This window comes from Solanum pennellii, chromosome 11 (assembly GCF_001406875.1).
Source record: "Solanum pennellii chromosome 11, SPENNV200".
In the NCBI taxonomy this organism is placed as follows: domain Eukaryota; kingdom Viridiplantae; phylum Streptophyta; class Magnoliopsida; order Solanales; family Solanaceae; genus Solanum; species Solanum pennellii.
In genome coordinates this window covers 3,006,663-3,028,526 of record NC_028647.1, presented here as the reverse complement: position 1 = coordinate 3,028,526, position 21,864 = coordinate 3,006,663, and the positions used below count along the sequence as shown (strand labels likewise).

General features: G+C 34.5%; 2 protein-coding genes across 3 annotated transcripts in view; both read left to right on the top strand.

The window, feature by feature from the left end:
* LOC107003106 (pentatricopeptide repeat-containing protein At4g01570) overlaps positions 1–624 on the top strand; it is a 4,554-nt gene extending 3,930 nt beyond the window's left edge. Inside the window, exon 2 of the mRNA XM_015201362.2 lies at positions 81–624. The gene's annotated coding sequence lies outside the window, so the exon portion shown is untranslated. The remainder of the gene's footprint in view (positions 1–80) is intronic.
* Positions 625–7,730: 7,106 nt separating this feature from the next.
* On the top strand, positions 7,731–21,445 carry LOC107004537 (sister chromatid cohesion 1 protein 4). Of its 2 annotated transcripts, none has more exons than XM_015202762.2 (15): positions 7,731–8,405; positions 10,295–10,556; positions 11,260–11,357; positions 11,438–11,481; positions 11,887–11,933; positions 12,501–12,588; positions 12,726–13,683; positions 13,789–14,211; positions 14,512–14,656; positions 15,803–15,939; positions 16,405–17,537; positions 18,152–18,185; positions 18,811–18,925; positions 20,802–20,931; positions 21,020–21,266. In XM_015202762.2, exons 1-15 carry the CDS (start codon positions 8,282–8,284, stop codon positions 21,116–21,118), a joined length of 3,837 nt encoding a protein of 1,278 aa, XP_015058248.1. In that variant the 5' UTR covers positions 7,731–8,281; the 3' UTR covers positions 21,119–21,266. The 2 variants fall into 2 exon arrangements, with proteins under 2 accessions (XP_015058248.1, XP_015058247.1); XM_015202761.1 differs by having other exon boundaries at positions 8,282–8,405; positions 13,786–14,211; positions 21,020–21,445.
* Positions 21,446–21,864: the final 419 nt, after the last annotated feature.

The following is a 21,864-nucleotide window of genomic DNA, read 5'->3' as shown; positions in this document are numbered from 1 at the left end:
GGGGGGATTGTCACAGGCGCATGCATCGGTTGGCAGCAAATACATGTGGATTGATACCTCATTCATTATTTTCACCTCAGGATAAGAAGGTCAACACACTAGCTGTCAATCAGATGAGATGAAAATCATAAGAGACTAGGGTATAATTCCCAGCATTGTTAAAAAACGTTAAGTGACTTCTTCCCATTTGTGTAAGCATTGGTGAACAGAGTTATCTGGTACATGTACTAGAAGGTGGGATGTATGTGGAGATTATGGCGAGAACATTGTTACTCTTATGACGAAATAGGTATGGCTTTTCTCAGAGAGATAAGACTTCCAATTAAGACGTCATGAAATTGAAGGTCGAAGCAATGTCAAGCAGGCACTCATCAAAATGCAAGTAAGTGAAGTACATAATTATATGGAGGTATGTATCAGTTGATTGAACAGTACCAGCTATGAACTTGGTTGAATATCTTAATTTGTTTGTACCATAGAACACATATGTATTTGTGTTGCTTCTTATTTCTACCGTACTTGCTAGTTTTCCTAAGAGTCATTGTATTTACTCATTCTTTCCCATTAAGCTCTAACTCTGAGGTTGAGTAAGGTTTGTGTACATTTTATCCTTTACAAACCCCACTTTGTAGGACTATCCCGAGTATGTTGTTGTTGATTCTTTACCCCCCTCCCCACACACACACGTTTGAACTGGTGGATTTAGAGCTTAAGCCACTTGTTCATAGGAACTCTACTGAAATATGAAATAAATTTAATCTCAAAATTTTATCCCGGGATAGGATATTCAGAACCCCTTTTTAGTATAACTTTAGGCAGTGATTGGTACGACGAAAGTCATTTCTTAAAAAATCGAAGATATTATGTGATATTTGGCATTTCATATCTTTGTTAGAGATTTTAATGAAACCACTACGTCAACGTTACTAATTCTAGAAGGGGATGTGATGAGATGAGTTTAACTTTGAGTATTTTTCCTAAGTCTAGTCTTTAGAAAGGACATTGTTCAATCTAAAAATAGTAAAACCCAAAAAGTCAGTGGAAAAATATAATCAACGTGAAAATGTTCCTTGATTATGAAATTTATATGTAATCAAATGTTAAACTTTTCGAATATCAATATCTGTTAATTTACATCATATGCATAAATAATTAATCTAGAATTCAATAACCTCTTCTTCTTTTTTTCTTGCTAGATTTTATGATCTGTATTACTAACTCTACATGTCTATAGATTAACACATTACACATAGCATTGAATTTCGATTCTCATTTTTCCATTGGCACCGACTCTTCTCCAAACTCTGCTAAAGTCAGATACTTTATACAGTAGAAACCTCCACAAACTATCGTAGCTCTTTTAATGGTTTTTCTGCTTCTTACCATTGCTCTTTCCACAACTCCGGTTATTAGTGTCAAATTATTACTCCTTTTCTTATTTCTTTGATAATAGAGTCAGGGGCGGACCCATCGGTAAGCAATGTGGTTCATCCGAACCCCCCTCGGTAAAAAATTACTAGGTGAAATTTCTGTATTTATGTGAATATATATATTTTGAACCCCTCTCGATGACAAGGAAAATGAGATAGCCCAGTGGTATAAGCTCCTCTAAAACAGTGTGACGTCCAGGATTTGAATCCCCTGGTTTGAATTCCCTGAATGAAAATTCTGAATACGTCACTGAATAGAGTCGCCTCCTAAAAAAGCTTGTCATGATTTCTATGGCGTTGCCATGCAATGTTTTCGCAGAGACAAACACCTCCATGACTTGGCCAACACGTTAACAAAGTGGGGCCTACTCGTCAACTCCATAAACTTCCCAGTGGGCCCACTCTCCTTCTTCTTCTTCCTCCTCTTCTTCCCCAGCGCCGTCGTATCTCCGCCGTCTTCACTCATCGGAACCACCGGTAGCGGCAGAGCACAACGGCGTCGTCCCTGTCTCTGCTTAATTTCACTCAACTCCATTTCAGGATTAAACTTCACAGGTCCAAACATGAACATTTTTCTCCGAGACTTCGCTGACATAGACGTAAGTCCACTAATATTCACCCTCTCCATTCTACTGTAAAATCAATCGGGCCGAACTGACCCGATTTTGATTATTCATCGGCACAGTATTAATACTGCGCCGGTGAAACGAATTGGATCGAGAAAACGGAGATAAAGTCTGCTTCTCCTGAATAACATAATCATTTTCATGGCTAATTATCTTTCCACAAAAAATAATATCTGAAAATGTATAATCATCAGAATATTCGTTAAAAAATTCGAAAAAATCTTGTGATGAAGAGGAAATTTTTGGACTTTCATACCCTTCATAATTATTCAGATCACATAAAGAAATTGTTTCCAAATTTTCTATTTCTTCTTCTTCTACTTTTTTGTTTATATTTTTTCTCTCCATAATATCGTGAAAAAATAAAATTAGTAGTAATAATAATATGTTGTGGACTAGTGGAGAAGTGAATGATTATATATATAAAAAAAAATTGAAAATAACTGTGTTCATTTTTTCTTATTTATATTTTATTTTATTTTATTTTTATCTCTCCTTTTTCAATGGAACTTAGGTGGAACGTAACGCCTTCTAGATAAAAAAGAAATAGCACAAGTCTAGAAGAAAAGAAATTAAGGAGTTATATGCATAAATTATTGGGAAAAACGAATAAATATACCTTCGAACTATTGTAAATTGCATGCAGATATTCTCTGTTATGGACATTAGCGCCTCTGTCGTTCAAAAACTAGAGCATATATACCTTTTATATACTAACAGACATATGAGTGTCATAATTTTATCCATCGATCCGTCATTTGTTAAATATCGGTTGGACGAAAAAGATTGCGCCACGTGTCCCTATTTAGTAATCTGTTAGAATGAAGAACATATATACTCTAGTTTTTAGACGATAGATGCATCAATATCCCAAAAGTATAACGAAGGGTATCCGCGAAACTAAAAGGATAAATATATCCGTGAATTAACGTAAATTATGTGTAGATACCCTTTGTTATACTTTTGGGATATATGTGCATTAAAAACTAGAGCGTATATGTTCTTCATTCCTAACGGAAGACTAAATAGGGTCACGTGACACAATTTTATATGTCGATCCGATATTTAATAAATGTGATTGATAAATAAGATTGTGACATGTGTACGTCTGTTAGTATAAAAGATATATATATCCTAGTTTTTGGACGGCGTGGACATCAATGTCCCAAAAGTATAACGGAGGATATCTGTATACCATTTACAATAATTTGAAGGTATATTTATCTTTTTTCCCGTACAAATATAGAACTTTAACTAAAGTTACTAATATCCAATCGAGCGAACATATACTTTTGATTAACTAAATATGAAATTAATTATTGTATGAAAAAATAAATATTTAGAAATTTTTTTTTTTCAAATTTTATGTTATCACATGATTCTAGTGGGGGTGAAAATTAGAAACTAAAATAGGATTACTTTACTAGAAGAAAAAGACCATGATGGAAATTAATGAAAGAGGTCAAATGAGTGATGTGAAACATATGTATTATGTTAATTTAATCCTAACGTCTAGAAGTGCTTGAAAAATAGTTTTACGTGTCAATCTAGTATGAAAGTATGACGGAGATTTTGAAATCGAATCTTATTTTTGTTATAGTCATGATTATAAAAAAATCATCTGCTTAACGTATAAAAAAGAATAAATTAATATGCACTTCAACACATAGTTATATTATCTAATAGAGATTGGTGTACTAATTTATACTTTATTTTCGACGAGAAGATATTTAATGATATACTAGCTACGAAAGTCATTGATCTATACTTTTAACGATATCGGTATTGATAATTATCGTATTTTTTAAAATTTGAAATCTGAAAACGAAGTCGATTCAGATAAGAACATCTACTTTATTCAGAAGATGAACATTTTGTGTGGCTTAAATTAAATAAGTTAAACTTTAAAACGAATATCAAATATCGAGCAAAGAATTAAATTGACTATTCATTTAGTATTGATAAATATATTTTAACAACATATATAGATATAATAATTATCTCGAATTCTAGTCATATGAATGGAATTGTCTCGATATGAAAGGCTAGTTTAGTTAGTCTACTACAAGGACAAAGTCATAGTTATTTACTTGTGTTTTTATAGAATTAATTTAGTGATTTTAGCTCGAATTTTATATTTATATTAAAAATTATTTAAATACATATAAATAATTTATTGAAACTCCAATTCAATAAGTTGCATTCGTAAAATCAAAATCAATGAAACTTAAATTTCTTTTTTATTTTCGCCTATGCTCTGTGAATAGAAGTTATTGAACATAGTAAAATAAGAAATCGAAAAATTTTCATACTAATTTTTTCAATTGCAAGTAAATAATTTTTCTAACAATAACATGTATAATGTAATTTTACAAATACTAGAATATGAAAAGATAATATATATGCATACAAAAGAAAATATTATTTCCAGATAATCAACAAAAAATCATATTATTAATAAAACAAGCCAAAATCATTGGTGATTAATTTAGTTCAATATCAATAAATAAAAATTAGCGACAAACAAATTTAATAATTAAATTTCAATTTCCTTGGAAGCTGATAATACTTATTCAGTATATTAGGAGGTTAATTCTTTAATGGATAACTTTTACATATGGCAAATATAAATTTTTTAATTTTATGCGATGAATTTTTTTTCAACATTCCGTAGTAAAACTATGATTTGCTACGGATGAATCGCTGTTTGGTGAATTGTATAATTAGTATATTTATATAAAGCAGATGAAATGTGTAAAGTAAAGGAAAAAGAGAAAACATCTATTTGTAAACTACGGATGAATCGTTGTTTGGTGAATTGTATGAAGAAATTGTATAAAGTAAAGAGAAAAGAGAAAACATCTGTTTGCATATTTATATAGTGAAGATTCGTTCTTATTTTGGATGTACGATTCTGTATATATATATTATACAAACAGATTTCAATTTATGTATGTGTATAAGTTTGTGCAATTGTATATGTCTAAATGAACATTATACAAAAGTATCTTTATACAAATACAAAAACTTACATAAATCAATTATATAAGTTGTGTATGTATAAAACGAGAAAAAGAGCAAGACAATAGAAAATTGGGCAGTGAAATATTTGTGTTGCATAATTATAAGTGCATATGACAAAGATATATTTATTTGTATGCGTATATACAATTTTCTCTCGCTTTATACAATTTTCGCTCTATTATATAAAGCGTGAGAGGCGAGCGACTGGGAGCAAGCGAGAGAGGGAGAGAGGCGACTGACAAATAGTTTACTATGAAACACAAATAAATCAAACGATAGCTACTATATTTGTTTTACATTATTAATTTGCTATCCCTTCTTTAGATGATTATTCAATTAGCAATAATTATCTTAAAATATCATTCTTTTTCTCAATTTTAGTTTACTTCGACAACAAAAAAGATTATGAAGTAATAATTATTCAAATGAGGCTTTTAGTATATATGTTCAATCATACCAAATAGAACACATAGAAAGTTTTTATAAATAATTAACAAATCAAAGGTACACCAATTTGCAAAAATGACTCTAATCCAAGTTAGTCCTTTTAAGTCAAAAGAACTTTAATTTTTTTTTTTTAAAAAAAATGAATTAAAATAAGTTTTAGCAATTAATAAATTATTTACACACAATACAAATTTCGAAACTTATTTTATAACACCATTTACATGATTTTATCTTAATATTTAGGTGATTTTTTTAAGGGAAAATTGTATATAATAACAAACTAATAACCTAAAATAAATGAAGTAGCTAGGGTTTGATTTAATTGTGCCCCATAGCAAACGTTTGAAAAAAATTGTCAGGCGCCTCTCTCCCAAATATCTCGCTCGCCACTCTCCTCTAATCTCTCGTTCGCTTCCTCACTTTTTATACAAACACAAGTGTATAAAAATTGTTTCTAATTGTATAAGGCAGAGAAAATTGTATAAATACATATATTTTTGTTCCCCTCTCTCGCCTCTTCCAGATCTCGCTCGCCACTCCCCCAAATCTCGCTAGCCACCCTCGCCTTTCTCATTTATACAAACAGAAGCGAAATGTATAAATTGCTTTTCTGTTTGTATAAAGCGTGAGAAAATTGTATATACACATGCAAGTACATATGTTTTCGTCCTATACACTTATAATTATACAATAAAAATACTCCCCCGCCCAGTTTCTTTTGCCTTTCTCTCTTTCTCGTTTTATACAATTTTCAAATTGTATCTAATTTCTCTCTTTCTCGTTTTATACAATTCGATTCAATTGTATATTCCTTGTCAAGTCTCTTTTGTCTTTCTCTCTTTTTCATTTTATACAAATTCAAATTGTATATAATCGTCTATACACTTATAATAATACAATTCGTTTTATACACTTCGTTTTTATACAGTTCTCTGCCCAAGTGTCTTTCTCTTTCTTGTTTTATACACTTCGTTTTATACAATTTTCTTCAACTGTATATGTATAGCGAATTATATAGTTTCTATGTTTGCTATGAAGCGCAATTATGCAAACTTTGCTATGACATAGAAATATGAATTTTTTATTTGTTATATATGAAAGTTGCCCCCTTTTTTTATATATATACACACACTCATTATATGAACATTAATTTTAGAAAACATAAAAGATAATTAATTAATTAGTTATTGTTTTATTGATAATGTTTTTAGAAACTTATCATAATTGTATACTTATTCGAAGTTAAAGATAAATAAATAGTAAAAATAATTTAATTCAATAATACACATTCTGTTTCAAATTCTTCTTTAGGAATGCTAAATTAAAGATTGATACGTCTAATTTCTAAATAAGGTTAATTTATATAATAGTTTTCGGTCCTTTTATATTTTTCAATTCATAAATTATACGATCGATTATTAAGTTTTGTCATTCGTGTATTTTTAATAAATTCATATTCCATGAATAGATCTTTAGTTTTTTATGATAGAGTGTATAATAATATAAATACTTATTTCCCATTCAAACGATTTATTCTTTGAAGCGGGTTGATTTGCAGATGCATTCGATCCACAAATAACTCTATTTGTTATATTTTGCTTGAGATCTTGATCAATATAAAAAATAATATGTACGATATATAATTATAAATGTTAAATACAATTACTTGAATTATATATTATAATTCTTCTGAAATGTTCATAGAAGAATTTATAAAACCTTATAGAAAAAAATTGAAAAATCACACAAACATTACATCAAATAAAAACACAAAATATGATTTTTTTTCCGAAATATCATTCTCTATACATGCCTTTTTGATCGACCTCATTACACAAAATTTATCTAATACATATACCTTTTATGCATAATTTACTCACTTATATATTGAAATATTCGTAACTTATCGTATATTTACTTTTATACTATCAACAACAAAAAATAAAACGAAACACAATAAAAAAAAATATATATATATCATCTTATTGGTGAAATTTCGACTCTCGACGATCGTTCGATTAAATTATTAAAACATACCAAACCATAGAAGATAAAAGCGTACGTGGTACACTTCTTCATTGATGTAACGCTGACTTTTAAATCAATCTCAACCGTTCATTTTTAATCGGACGGCTCATATAAATCATTAGATCTACACCTGCATAACAGGACAACAATTCTCAGTTCGTAAGACGCTTTGGTCCTTATTACAACTAAATTTGTTCAAAAAATTTGATGAAAAATTTCAACTTTCCCACTTCAGTTCAAAAATAATTTGGTTAATTACAGAAATTATTTGCTAATTTTCACTGTTTATGGTTTGGAGTTTGTGAAATTTTGGTTTGATTTGGTGTTGGATCTCAGTTTTGGGAGTTGTAAAAGCTTGGGATTTAGTTGTTTGTTGAGTTGAATTCTTGAATTTTTTGGAGTAAGGGAGGAAAAAGGAGTGATTTTTAGTTGAATTTGGTGAGTTTTGTTGGGAAAGTTGTGATTTTTTTTGTTTGAGCTAGTGATTTTGAGTTGTGGGTTTTTTTGTTCGAGGTAGTGATTTTGAGTTGTGTGTTTATTGGTGTTTTGTTATGCTGTTGATGTAGTAAAGATGGGGTTTTTGGTTTCTTTGGTTGTAGGTTGTTCAGGTCCTGATTGAAATTTGGGGGAAAAGTTAGGGTTTTGGATTTGGAGTTAGGGTTTTGTAATTGGGTATTTTGTGTTTGAGTAGAAGAAGAATTTGAAGTTTTAGTTTGAAGAAGAGAAATGTTTTACTCACAGTTCATATTGGCCAAAAAGGGGCCTTTGGGAACTATATGGATTGCAGCACATTTGGAGAGGAAACTTCGGAAGAATCAAGTTGCTGATACTGATATTGGCGTCTCTGTTGGTTAGTTGTTCGTCGGTGATTTTGTTTTCCTGTTCAATTGTTTACTGTTACAAGGTCACTAATGATTTTGCTGTATTTTAGCATACTTGCTTTCTGGATGTTTTTCATAATTAGAATATATATGTAAGTAGTAAAAGTAATTAGAAATTATGCAATTGGAAAAAAGAAAAGATATGACTAATTTACACAGCTTCTGCCCATCTATGAATTACGCCAAGGAAGAGAAAGCATTGACTGGTGTTCAAATAGGTTTTTCATATTTAGTTTCGGGAACTGTATTTAATTCTAGCTCATAGTAAGCAGGTAACAGTTTCTTTGTTGGTGATTGTCTATACCAGAATTGTTAGCTACATTTAACAAATTGAAACAAGGTTCGTTTGACTCAAGGAAGAAAACAAAGGGGAAAGTTGCTATCTAGTACATATTATCAGGGACTTGTTGACTTAAAATAACGAGGAGATAAGAATACCCGACATTTTGAAAACTAGAGATACCATAATTTGATATGGTGACCTTATCATTTGGCATATATATCCCAAAGTTTGTAATATTCATTCTTAATATGTGTATACTGATTTGATTGCTTTGCTGAATTACCTATTTTTGGCTTCATTTGATTCCACATTATTTCATATAGTGTTCTCGTACTTCATCTAAGAGAGATCTTTTGTCTCTTGATAAGCTTTGATAAGCTTCCACTCTAGGTGCTCACAGTCTAGACTTGAGAGTTTAATCTCCTGTTCCACTTTACCCTTTTGGTATTTGTCTTTATATTTCTAGTTCCCAAGTATTTTTCCTAGTCTATCAATTTTACCAAATAATAAGTCCAATCCACTTTCATGCCGATGAAATAATGCTGAATTGACCAATGGTTTAGCTTTTATATTCAAAATTTCCCCAACTAGGTGATGTGTGTGTCTAACTCCCATACTTACCTTCATACCAGAAGATGAAGCCTTAGTTGAGAAATAAGTAACATATTGAGGGTTTGATTGTGCTTGCCAGTTGAGCATTCACATAGGGGTGAGCATAAAAACCAGACCAAACCGAGTCAATTCTTAAAAGCTGGACCAAATTACCGGATAAACCTCCCCCTGGATGGGTTAAATTGGATACTAGGTCATAGTTTGCGTATACTTGTTGGATTATAGTTGTCTACAGAAGAATTGGCACTAAGAGGTGGCTAGAACATTTGTAGGTTGACAAGCTGTAGCGCTTTGGGGAGGGGAGGTAGGATAGCTGTATCTATTATAGCTGAAAAGGTAATGATACCTTTCTCAAAAAAGAAAAAAATCGTAGATGACTGGGTATCGTTTGTACTGGTCAGGGGAACCTTCTCAGCACTACAATTATGGTTCTTCGATTACTGTCTATTTAGGGTTATAAATTGCTGCATTATGTAGCTGCCTAGATTTTATAAATTCAGCAGAGTGCCAAAGGAACACAATTATAGCTTGATTGTAGATGACATTACCTGGTTTTTTCTTGGTAAAGGTTAAGGGTTCTATAAACAGAGCACAAAGATTGGGTGAGAATTACACTCAAACTCAATTCCTGTACATCACTGTAGTTTTATAATAATGTCATAGATGGTGGATTTGTATAGTTTTATAATAATGTCATACAGGAGCCACATTGCTCCTGTATCTTTACTTTTGTAGTTAGATGATAATGTCCTAGTGGTGGCTCTTTTTGTTTAGATTATGAACCAAGTATGCTGTCTTTTAATCAAAATTCTATTGTTGTCTGGTTGTGCATTGAATACTTCTGGCTCTTCCTGGGTATCTTTGCATTCGTTTATATACAATTTTTTCTTTTTGTTGGTCAATCAAAAAGCCATGTATTCTACCTTTTGTTTTTGGTTAACTTGCCTTGTTCTTCGTCAACAGATTCAATCCTTTTTCCTGATGTACCGATTGCATTGCGATTATCTAGCCATCTTCTGCTTGGAGTTGTGAGGATATATTCTCGAAAGGTGGGTTACCTATTTGATGATTGCAGCGAGGCTTTGCTAAAAGTCAAGCAAGCTTTTCGCTCCACTGCTGTGGATCTACCACCTGAAGAATCTAAGGCTCCATATCACTCAATCACCTTGCCAGAGACTTTTGAACTTGACGATTTTGAATTGCCAGACAATGACATTTTTCAGGGGTCGGTTCCTATCTATCTTTTTTTCTCTTTACTATAATGTTAGCTTTCTGCATATCATGGATTTTACGGGAATACAACATGATATGGTTGTTGGCTGAGGGAGTTGCTCAAATCCTTGCTAAATGAGATATAGCGGTGGAATAATTCCTTGTGGAGTAAATAGCAGGGATACCTGAACTACTCCTTCTGATACAATTTGTTTGGCTCGACTCGGAGTACAAGGGTCAAACTAACTAATATTCGGTGTGAATTCAGAAATAAAATCTTCAACTTCTTTTTTGAAATAAATTTTCGTATTTACAAACTACATAAAAAGTACTCTTTAAGTCACAGAGTCAACTATTCAAAATACAATATTAGCAGCTTAAAAGAAAAATAATTCAAAATATCTAGAAAGTATTTGAAAAAATTATGGTCAAAGAAGATGTCCAACTAGTAACTACAACAACATTCCTAGTCATTTCACAAGTGGGGTCTGGGGAGGGTGATGTGTATGCAGCCTTAGCCCTTTAACGTAAAGAGACTGTTTCCGATATACGCTCGGCTCAAGTAAAGCATCTCAAAAATCAGTAAGAAGCTGAGGGAGTACTTATCTTCTTGCCCTGTAATATCGATTATTTTCTGGTGAAAAGTGGTTGCTATAGTCCACTTAGGGCTCACTATTCCTCTATTTATCCTACTAAAGTCAATGTCAACTCTGCAGTAACTATGTGGACCATCATATTAGTTCAAGGGAGCAGATCACACTACAAGATAACATGGAGGGTGTGGTTTACTCAACTTCGAAGTTTGGACTGGATGGTAATTATTACTTTGGATATCTAATTGCTAGATTTGTTATGACACTGCTACTCATATGTTGCATGGTGATTTTTTCTCAGAGAGATTTGGGGATGGTGACACTTCTGGTTTAGACCTTGATGAGGTAAGATCATATTATTACTTCAGACCTTAGCTTCGTCTTTGTTTCACTTACCCTAAAGGAATTATTTCTTTATTGAGAATATACAGAATTCTTTTTAGGATCTCAAGAGAAGAATAGTCGGTCGTGCTCTACATAGTTTTATCTATCGTGTTACGAGAAATTTCCTAATAAAATAATCGTGTTCATGGTTTCTAATGGCATGTTTCTACATGCATTATTTTCGGTAGTTGTTAATCTATGTTCCCTTATGATGCTGATAACCTATTTCATATGGCTAGATATTGCTGGTTATATAGGTGTCTGCATGTATGTGTTTAATTGTGTCCTTTGATAAAGAAATGTGTATTATAGTGTTATGTCGTATTTCTATTTTCTTTCTGATTTTGGACTTCTAATTGCATACAGGAATTATTTCTGGACAAGGTTGCTGCTGCTGGAGATGCTAGTGGGAGGTTGACCTCATATTACTCACTGCCTCTTACAATATTCCCCTATTCCCACGAGAATGTTACCATTCATAAGTTCTTATGAGATTCATCTTATTTAAAATATTGTTGTGATCTACTTCTTTTCCAGTTTTGTGGTTAAAGCTTTTTATTTTTGGTTGGTTGGTTGGGGGCTTTTAAATGCAAAAAGCTATATGGATCTAGCTATACAAAACTAAAATTTATATATACATATTCATTTAAGTGATGGCTTTTTTAATTTCTGACTTTTCCGTTAATGTTATGCATATGCCTTATGCTTTTTATGGGTGGGTTACTGAGTTATGTTGGAGATCTAATGCTAAATAGGCTAGTGAATGCCAGTACTAATAAGTCAGGTTGGATTCATGGTGTGAAATGAGTCAAACAATTGCACCTTGTTATTCGTTTTCTTTGAGTCTCTTGATCTTGGGATTGTGTTGCGGCAGGTCAAATATCTAAAATAGGTGTTTTGATTGTCAATCCATCAGACTGAAATTCTATACTACTGCATAGTTTAATGGTATGAATATCTAACACCTTTGCTGATTCCAGTGCGGATCCTCAAGCATCTGTTGAACCAATGACACCAATCAAACAAGAAGAACACCATGAAGAGATGGTTGCAAATTCCGTGAGCATGGTAACTAGTCGATCTGTCCTTTATTCCTTACAAAGTAGCTGTTTATCGACTATTTATTGTTGTGTGCCAGACAACTTGTTTTATATACCTTCAACATTCTTATGCTAGAATGATTCAAGGTCTTTTCTTTCATGCAGTTTGATGGAGTTGATGGAGATGCTGATTTCATGGATCATGCTCCATGTACTCCTGGGTTAGTGGAAGAACCAAATTTGTCTAACATTCAGGAAATATCAGCATGTGAGGACCATCTAGGTCTGGAAGATCGTCATTTGACGGAATATGCCGTAAAAGCAAATTCAGTGAATCTCTCTTGTGAAAATAACGTGAAAAACGGAAGTGAGCTTCTAGAAAATCAGGCATTAACTGATGTCTCGAATGCTGATACTGTTCACTCTGGGGCTGCTGAGGAGAATGGTTACCATTTAGGTAACAAGTGTGACAAACAACTCTTGCCAGATGGTCAGCTGCCTCCAAGTGGAGTTGCAGTGGATCTTGTGTCACTTGGTGATCCCGCTGTAGCATCTGGACCATCCTCTGCTGCTGTTCATCAGGCTAATGCGAAATCATCTGTACTAGAATGTGCGGATGAGATTGTTGCTGCATCTGATGGTCAAACAAACGAGAGGAGCTCCCAGTGTATGCTTTCTGACATGGACAAGGTTGACGTATCTACCCCTGGTGACTTCCCCGACAAGCCTCCACTTCCAAATGGAATTAGTTCCACAAAAGTTAACTATGATGTTTCTGCTTTAAGTAGCATCTGCCAGCCAGTTCGTGAAGATATTTCACCGAGTAATCCGAGATCACCTAAGGCAGTCTCAAATAACATTGCAATTCCAGAAAACTTGGATGCTGGTGAATCCCAAGATATAACTTGCTTTGAAACGCCAAAGACTGCTGATTGTCTGGAACAAAGTATTTTTGATGAAGACACTGGTGCCCAGGTTCATATTCTGAGTCGATGTAATGCTTCTGCTCAACTTGATGCATCGAAGTCTAGTTGTGAGCATGCTGTTAATAACGAGCTACCATCTGATTTTTCTGGTTTCCACCTGCCAGAAACTTCTAAGGAGGGCGCATTACATGCTTCAGGTATTTGTGCTAGAGTTTTAGGTTTGTTGGGATAAATCTGTGTGCTATATTGTAATATTGTTTGTGAATGTACTCTTAACACTTAAAGTTGAAACATACCAGCAGGTTATTCAGAACAAATCTCAAAAGAAAGTCTCGTCAAAGAACCTGTTCCACTTGAAGACATTCGGAAAGATACTGACAAATCAACTGATCGAGCAGATAATGTTGTTCCAGAAGATCACCACATGGAATTTATGAGCAGTTCAGCTGCCTCTGCCTTGCCAGCTCCTGAAAAAATTCTATCAATGTCAGGAGGGCTTGTTGATTTACCTCGGAGTATTTTCCCAGAGGCTACGCCGGATTACTTGGCAGGGTTCAATGAGGTGGAGGCTGGTGACAAATTCATTTCAGGAAAAAAGCGCAGTTACACTGAGAGCACACTGACTGAGCAGAGTCTCAACTCAGCTGAATCTTCAAGGATGGTCCGTTCCAAAAAGTCTGGAGGATTTATTCCCGATGATGATGATTTGCTCTCTTCTATACTTGGTACTTTTTGAGTTCTCCTTTTGCACTTCATAGAAGGGAAGGGTGACCCTTTTTACCTTGATGAAAAATTCTTTCTTCTTTAGTATATGACATATATCCTCTTTTCTGACTAACGTGAGACATTTCCACTTTCCTAATTATTCGCCACAATTCTGCTTAGTATAATGTTATAATATGTCTGTAAAAGTAACCTTGTAAACCTTTGAATTCAGTTAAGTATTACATAACAGGGGTGAGGGGAAATTATCATTTTTCTTGAGTTTAGACCTTATATATGTAACATCTTCATTCTTATTTCAGTTGGAAGAAGATCTTCAGCGCTGAAGCTTAAGGCTACTCCTCGACCTTCTGAGATTACATCTAGCAAGCGTGCCCGATCTGCTGTTCGGATGAGTGCCAGTAAAAGAAAGGTTCTTATGGATGATATCATGGTCTTGCACGGAGAGTATGTTCTGTCGTAATTTTTTCTTTCTGTTCATGTAAATGCGTCTTTTTACTAGTTTAGATCACTAAGCCGGATGATTTATATTTCATTTCTTGTTGTCAAAATATAGCAGATTAAACCACATGAAAGGCATAAAAAATGTATCTTGGGCTTTAACAATCTATTGCAGAGTATAAAATTATAAATGCATCCATATCAGCAGTCTGACTGACAATTGAAACTAGCATTTTCTTGGCACTGCGTCTTTTGTCTATTTTAAATACAATGTGCACTATATTCTTGAATTAGCTGCTTTTGCTCTACTAAATTACTTATTGTGTGCCAGAGTTTAGGTGCTGGTCTTACTCTGATCCAATAGTCAAAAGCCTGTCTCTTTATAGGCTTTGTGTTGATGTTGCAAATTTTTGCTGGTTGCCTTGTCTTGTTGCTTTTTTTTTTCCAGTCAAATTTGAACACAACCCTTGTTATTTTTGGATACTTTATTCCTTAATGCTTCAGCATTCTGACTACTGTTATCATGATTATTAGTCCGGCCACTCTGGTTCTCACTTATACTTGATCAAAGGTGTTGGAAAATATGATATTGTTGACTGATAAACAACCTTTAGACTTCGTAATGACCGTGAACAGATCCTCTAAAAAATAAGTTGGTTCTTGGATGGATCACAGATACCTCTCAACTCATTTTTCTATCATTTCTGTTTGTGCAACCAAGGTGGTGGTTTAGCGGTCGATGAAACTGGGAAAAAGACCATGGGATACCAGGTTTCGAATTCCAGCAGAGGCCAAAAGCTAATTGATCTCTTCCCATCTATGCCTATGTATTGGTGGGCAGAGTTATCCTGTGCCTGTAATACTGGGGGGATATAGGTGCACTGAGGAATAATTCGAAATAAAAGAAAGAAAGAGAGAAAACTGACTGTATTTTGTTTGTTTCCGCTTCTTGTTGAACTGATGCGGGTCTGAATTATTGCCGATTCTGTTAGGTTCCCTTTCCCAAATAGTTAGTTTTTGTCTTGTCATTCTGCCTTATTTCCCAGTGAACTGCTTTTTCCTGATAATCTGAAAAATCGTTTTATGTGTTTAAATAGCTTCTCTCACCTCATTCTTTAAATAACTGACAAAACATATTTGCATTTGTGATAGTATGATAAGACAACAGTTGATACATGCTGAGGACATACGTCGCGTAAGGAAGAAAGCTCCTTGCACACATGCTGAAATCTCAGCAATCCAGAAACAGTTGTTGGAAGATGAAATTTTCAGAGCAGCAGTATTAACTGGTGGGTTCAGGATGCAAGTCTACATTTTTGCTATTTGATTGTCTTCTTCTTGTTGAATCATGCAATTGTTTTTGTTGTGGATATTATAAAAGGTGATCACATTTTTGTCTATGTTTAATCCATAATAAGTGCTAATATGAGCTAGCTACACTTCAAGTGTCTTGGATATTTGTATTGATTAGTTTAATGTCTCTCTACTTGAATGTATGCCTTGGAATTATTAAGCTGATGTGTTTGGGAAATATATTTACTCAGACTCTATGCCAAGTACTGTCATATAGTTTGTTCTGATGTCACCCTAAGAATACAAGCACATGCTTTTAAGTTTTTAAAATTCTTTTGCTAATTGTTTCATGACAGGAGAAGGCACATTTACTGCCTGCCTCTTAACTTTGTTCTTGGTGCTGCATAGCACCAATGGCCTTTGCTATCTTCTCATATTGACTCAATTTGATACTGATTCAGGTTTGTCGGTGGAATTGGCTTCTTTACATAAGCAAACATTTGACTTGAGTACAGTCAAAGTCTCTTCTTCTAGTGATGTTAGCTGTTCTCATGCTGAGAAGGCGGTCGAACCCCAGATAACTGCTGAGTATGCTGAAAATTCCATCTCAAATTTGGAGGAACAACGTCAACAGACAAGTGTTGAGTGTGCTGAAAAACCCATCTCGAATTTGGAGGAACAACGTCAACAGCTAACTGCTGAGTATGCTGAAAACCCCATCACAAATTTGGAGGAACAACAAGCGATGGTGTGCAATGAATCACATGTTGAAAGAGAAAGTGGAAAGGAAGGAAGCGATGAACGGTTTGTAGCTAGAGATGATAGCATATTAGGAGCTGTTGAGGCTACTATTCCAACTGAGAACAAGGAAGTTGATGAGCATGACCAATGTTTAAATAGTGACGCCTCTCAATTGCGGCCGGATACTGTCACTGATGTAGCAGCGGCCAATGGCTTTCATCTTGAACCTTCAGATAATACAGCAGAAATAGGATCTCAGGTAACTTACCTTTCAGGTGCTGATGCAGCAGATACTGCCACTGCCGCCAAAGAATCATTGGCATGTCCTAAAAGTGGTGGATTAGGTGGCGATGGTGATATCGCGGCAGGTCTACCTCTGACAGATCCATTTAATGAGTCTGGAAGGGAAGCTGCTTTTATTTTACCAGAAGTATCATATGGATCTCCCAATCGTGCACCGGCTGCTCAAGCTGATAAGTCTCTGGAAAATTTGAATGATGAAAACCTTGTAGTTAGTAGTGACTGGCCAGAAAGCAACTACTTTATTTCTGAAGCTGAAACTGAAATTGAGAATATGGTAGAAGATGCAGTTCTATTGGAGGCTGCCCAAGACAGTGCTACAGTTGAAATTGCAACTAATGTAGAAGATATAGTAGCAGATGATGTCAACCAGAGCTTTGCTGATAACATTATGGGCACTGAACAACCCAAAACAGATGCTTCATATGATGAAACGAATATGCATTTGCTGGATGATCCCATAGGAGCCGGAGAGTATCCATGTAAACAAGAAGATTTCTCTTACAATATGATGGGCACAGATCTCACGAATGGCAATCTGGGTGACCTAAATGTAAGTGTGCTAGCTTAGTTTCGAGTGCTAGTCTTCTGGAGTTTCAGTACTCTCTCTCTCTCTCTCTCTCTCCCTCTCTCTCTCTTATGTATTATACATGACAATCTTATTTTTCTTTTTGTGACATGTTGGATAGAAATTGCAGACAATCAATAATTATGTACCTCTCTTTTATCAAAGTTGAAGTACCTATATCTTCTCCTGGCCTTGACTAGGTTGCTTCCTTGTTGCTTCTTGACCTGTTGCTCTTTGTTCAGTATGTGTGGTTCTTTGGAACTCAGCGAAAGGGGAAGAAAGAAAAGAAAAAGATTACCTCTATATTGTTACCAATAGTGTCAGGTCTTGTAGTAAGACCTGATTGAATAATCTAAAAATCTAAAAAATTCTAGCAAGCAGCAATATGTACGAGCACAAATCTTGACTTCATGTAGATGAACATGTATACTGGAGGTTACCTTCTGTCTTGCACTGTTTTCCCCCCCAAACTACTAGATTCTTTATCAGTTGATTGCTTTTGTTAAAATGGGCTTGAAATGACGGTCCTTTGCTTTGATAAGAGATTTACTTTGTTATGTGCTCTGCTGATATGAGCTTTCCTCATTTTTTTTTGGCAGGATCTACATTATTCAGCCGCTGGAAATGATACAGGTTTATTTTCCCTCATCTGCAACCAAAACTTGAAAACTTCCAATTGCCTTAAAAGAAAGAAAAAACAAATAATTTCAAAGTCGAATTGGACGAGAATATTTTCAAATTTGCAGTAACATTAGGCATGTTTGATTAAGATGGATTGTCTGTCCTTGCTTGTTTCAGAACCTTGCATCTGGATTTTTCTTTGTTAATTAAATTTGATAATGGGTTGCAAAATCTGCATTCAGTTTGATGTTATAGTTTGAAAATTGGTTTCACAAGGTCTCTGTCTCTTAGTCATGGACAAATGCTGTGAATTATGACCTTTCTCTTTGTACCTGTCTGATTTGATGTGTGAAGAAATCAGACACACAAGTAGAAGAGTTTGAGAAAATGTGTGAAGAGTAGTGTCTTTGCCTGGAATGATTTTATAAGAGCAATTTACAGTGTATTGTATTTGTGGGATATGAGAGATTTAACTCCATATTTCGAGACATATTTCATCTAAGATTACTATTACCTCTATTACAGAATGGTCAAACCATTTCAGCGTGGCAACATTGGTACTGTAGTTTCTTTGGAAGTTTGTGTAAAATTTCTCCAAGTCTTGTAGCTTTGGTGTAACATTATTTTTGGTATCTAGGGTTTCTGAACTTCGATGACGATGATGATGAAGAAGCTGAAGCAGCTGATGATTATGTACCAGCTGCTGATGTTACCCGTATCACTGAGAACATTGGATGGTCCTCTCGTACAAGGTGTGCTGCTTGTCCTTCATTTCCTATTATTCTACTATTATAAGTCTAGGCTTGCGTAAGCTGAGTGTCATTTTTAGACAAGTTTGCCCTCCTTGCCTGTCTACTTTTTTCCTGTGGTTCAGTGCTTTTACAGGGTGGTTTATACATTGGTTTCTGTCATTTAATCTAACGAGGGTAAAAATACAAAATTGTCGGAATAACAGACTAGGCTCAAATTTCACAATAGAATTATGTTTCGGGAAGGACCTCTTTAGATTCCTGCTTCTCGCTATGTACTTTGACCAAATTCTTTGATTGTTCATTTATGTTCAAAAGGTGCATCTCGTCTTTTCTTTTTCCCGACAACTATAGACATTATCTTCCTTGGCCTTCCTGTGATTCAGCTACCCCTCTTCTTTAGTGATTGCAGAGAGGTTCAGATAATCTTTTCTGCTTACCGACAGCTTTTGCATATTAAGAGAGTCCATTGTTAATGCGTGGTTGCATGAACAGTGGTTGAAGTTGAACCAGCATAATGAGAAAGATAGCAAAAGGGCAGGCCAGAGTCTGATTCAGCCAACTAAACAGAATGGCAAGCTTCATTACCATTTGGGAAATCCCATCAGTTCAAAAACCAAGTCCTAATCTTTGGATTGACAAGTAGCAGAGTCCGACTTAGGCTGAATATAGGAACTGAAGCAGTAGTTTCCATCTGGTTAACCATGTGTTCTTTAACCCGTGGAAATGGTGCCTAAAAATTAAACTAAGAGTCAGTAGGGGTCTCCTCTAGTCGAGCTAATTTTATTTTCTTCCTCCCCAGGAGCTACTACCTTGCTCCTTTGCAACCTCAAGGTTGGAGGTGGAGGGTGCTTACCACTTGAGCAACTATCTCGTCTAGTTGAGCTAATTCATTTCTCAATTCTTACTTACGAGGTATAATGTCCTTCAGATAGTCCAAAATGGCCTATTGTTCTTTTTAGTCACACCCACCCTTTGTCTACAGCAAACAACGCTGTCATGTTGAAAAGGGACTTCTACAGTCTTTTTTTAATCGTAGAGGCCGAAGCATTGCTAGAACTCATAGAGGCTCTCTAGGATTAGAAGAGGGCCATACTTCTTGGCTTTGTTGCTCGGACTCTTTAAAAATATCAGCGGGTGCATGTCCGATTTTCCAAAATTAGTACTTTTGGAGAATCCGACACGGGTGTGGCATCAAAAGTGAAGAGTCCATGCAACTCATCTTTTTGGTGTTCTGCTCACTATACTGTAATTCCATCTGTTTATAAATACAATGATTCCATTTTTAAAAAAAGTCATATTTGAACTGCTGGAGTTTATTTTTTTTATAATACATAAGTTGAAGAAGATGAAGACGTGATACAGGTTGATAAAAATGTCAGAGAAACTTCATTGGTGTAAAATGCACCCCTTGATGCTTTAGACTGGAAAGAGTGGTTAACTGAGGATAGATAAGCGAAGAAAATCATTCCCTTTTGAAAATTGAAAGGATCATACCTACTGAATACAGCAGCTTACTGCTGCACTTTAACATATATCGAAGAATCTTCTCCAAGAAAGTAGTTTGTGGTTGGAGTTAAGGTAAGGCTGTCTAAAGAAACTTATCTCCATCCTACCTAGAGAATGGATGGTATAAGAAGGTTGGTAGATGTGTTCCATAGTGTAAGCCCAGATTTTAGTTTTTTTCAACTTCAAATGATAAAATGAGAACATACTTGCTCGAAATTTACAACAGGGATATTGGTCCAAAGGCTTTAATCTCCTTTCGTTTTACCTATAGACAGGCTCTGCTATTTATTCTACTGTTGTCTGATCTTTATGATATTGTTTATGAACAAAAAGTTCTGCCAGAGTTCCACATTGATGTTTGTATACACAGGGCTGTTTCCAAGTACCTCCAAACCTTGTTTATTAAAGAATCTGAGCGTGGAAGAACGTCTCTCTCCATGGACAGTTTATTAGTTGGTAAAACACGAAAGGAGGCATCAAGGATGTTTTTTGAAACTTTGGTACGTGCAACGCCTGCGACCTTTTTTTTTTTTGACATTCTCATATGGAATTTTAATCCGGTGCTGTGTCTGTGTGTGTGTATCACAGGTTCTTAAAACAAGAGATTACCTTCATGTAGAGCAAGTGATACCCTTTGACGATATCACAATAAAGCCTGGAATGAAGCTTATGAAATCGGACTTTTGAATCTGATATGTTTGGTAGGGAAGAAAGGATATAACATGAAGAAGTTGGTAAACAGAAATATGTATTTCCTAGTAGTTAGTCAATTGGGTCAGTTTGTGGTCTACTCTTGCTATAGTTCATTCTTTACAGTCATGTTTTGATGGTCATGTAGTTAGGTTTTTACTTGGCTGGCAGAGTAGATCATTTGACACAGGTGTGTGTGTTGCAGCACTCTGTTGTACAATGTAGATCTTATTTATATGTAAATATCCTGTATAATATCTGGCCATGCTTCTCTTCTAATTTTCTCTTCTTTATTTTCGTAATAAAGAAAAATATTCGCTTTTATATTTATTTAGGTTTTCGATACCATACATAGTTCAATTATTATGCAAGTTATCATCATAACTTTTGCCCTAAAGAACTGCCCCATTAAGAACATCATTCTTGGGACAAAGTATGGAAATGCATTATTAGGATGTGTATTATTTTTGTTTTTGGCCCCAATCTTTTCACTTACATAGACATAAAAAACAAAATTATACCAATAAAAAGGAAATAATAGAATAACTTAGTGAAAACTACACATTTTCACTAACGACATAGTTGTTACCCGCTGTATTGTATTGTATTGTTAGTTTGAACGTAATGTTTATTTTGTTTGTTGCTTAAGTTCTAGTGTATCGTATCGTTTCAATCTATACGCTAGGTAACAATGAAAAGAGTAAACGATCGATTTGGTAAATAATGGTGTTGTTACTAAAACA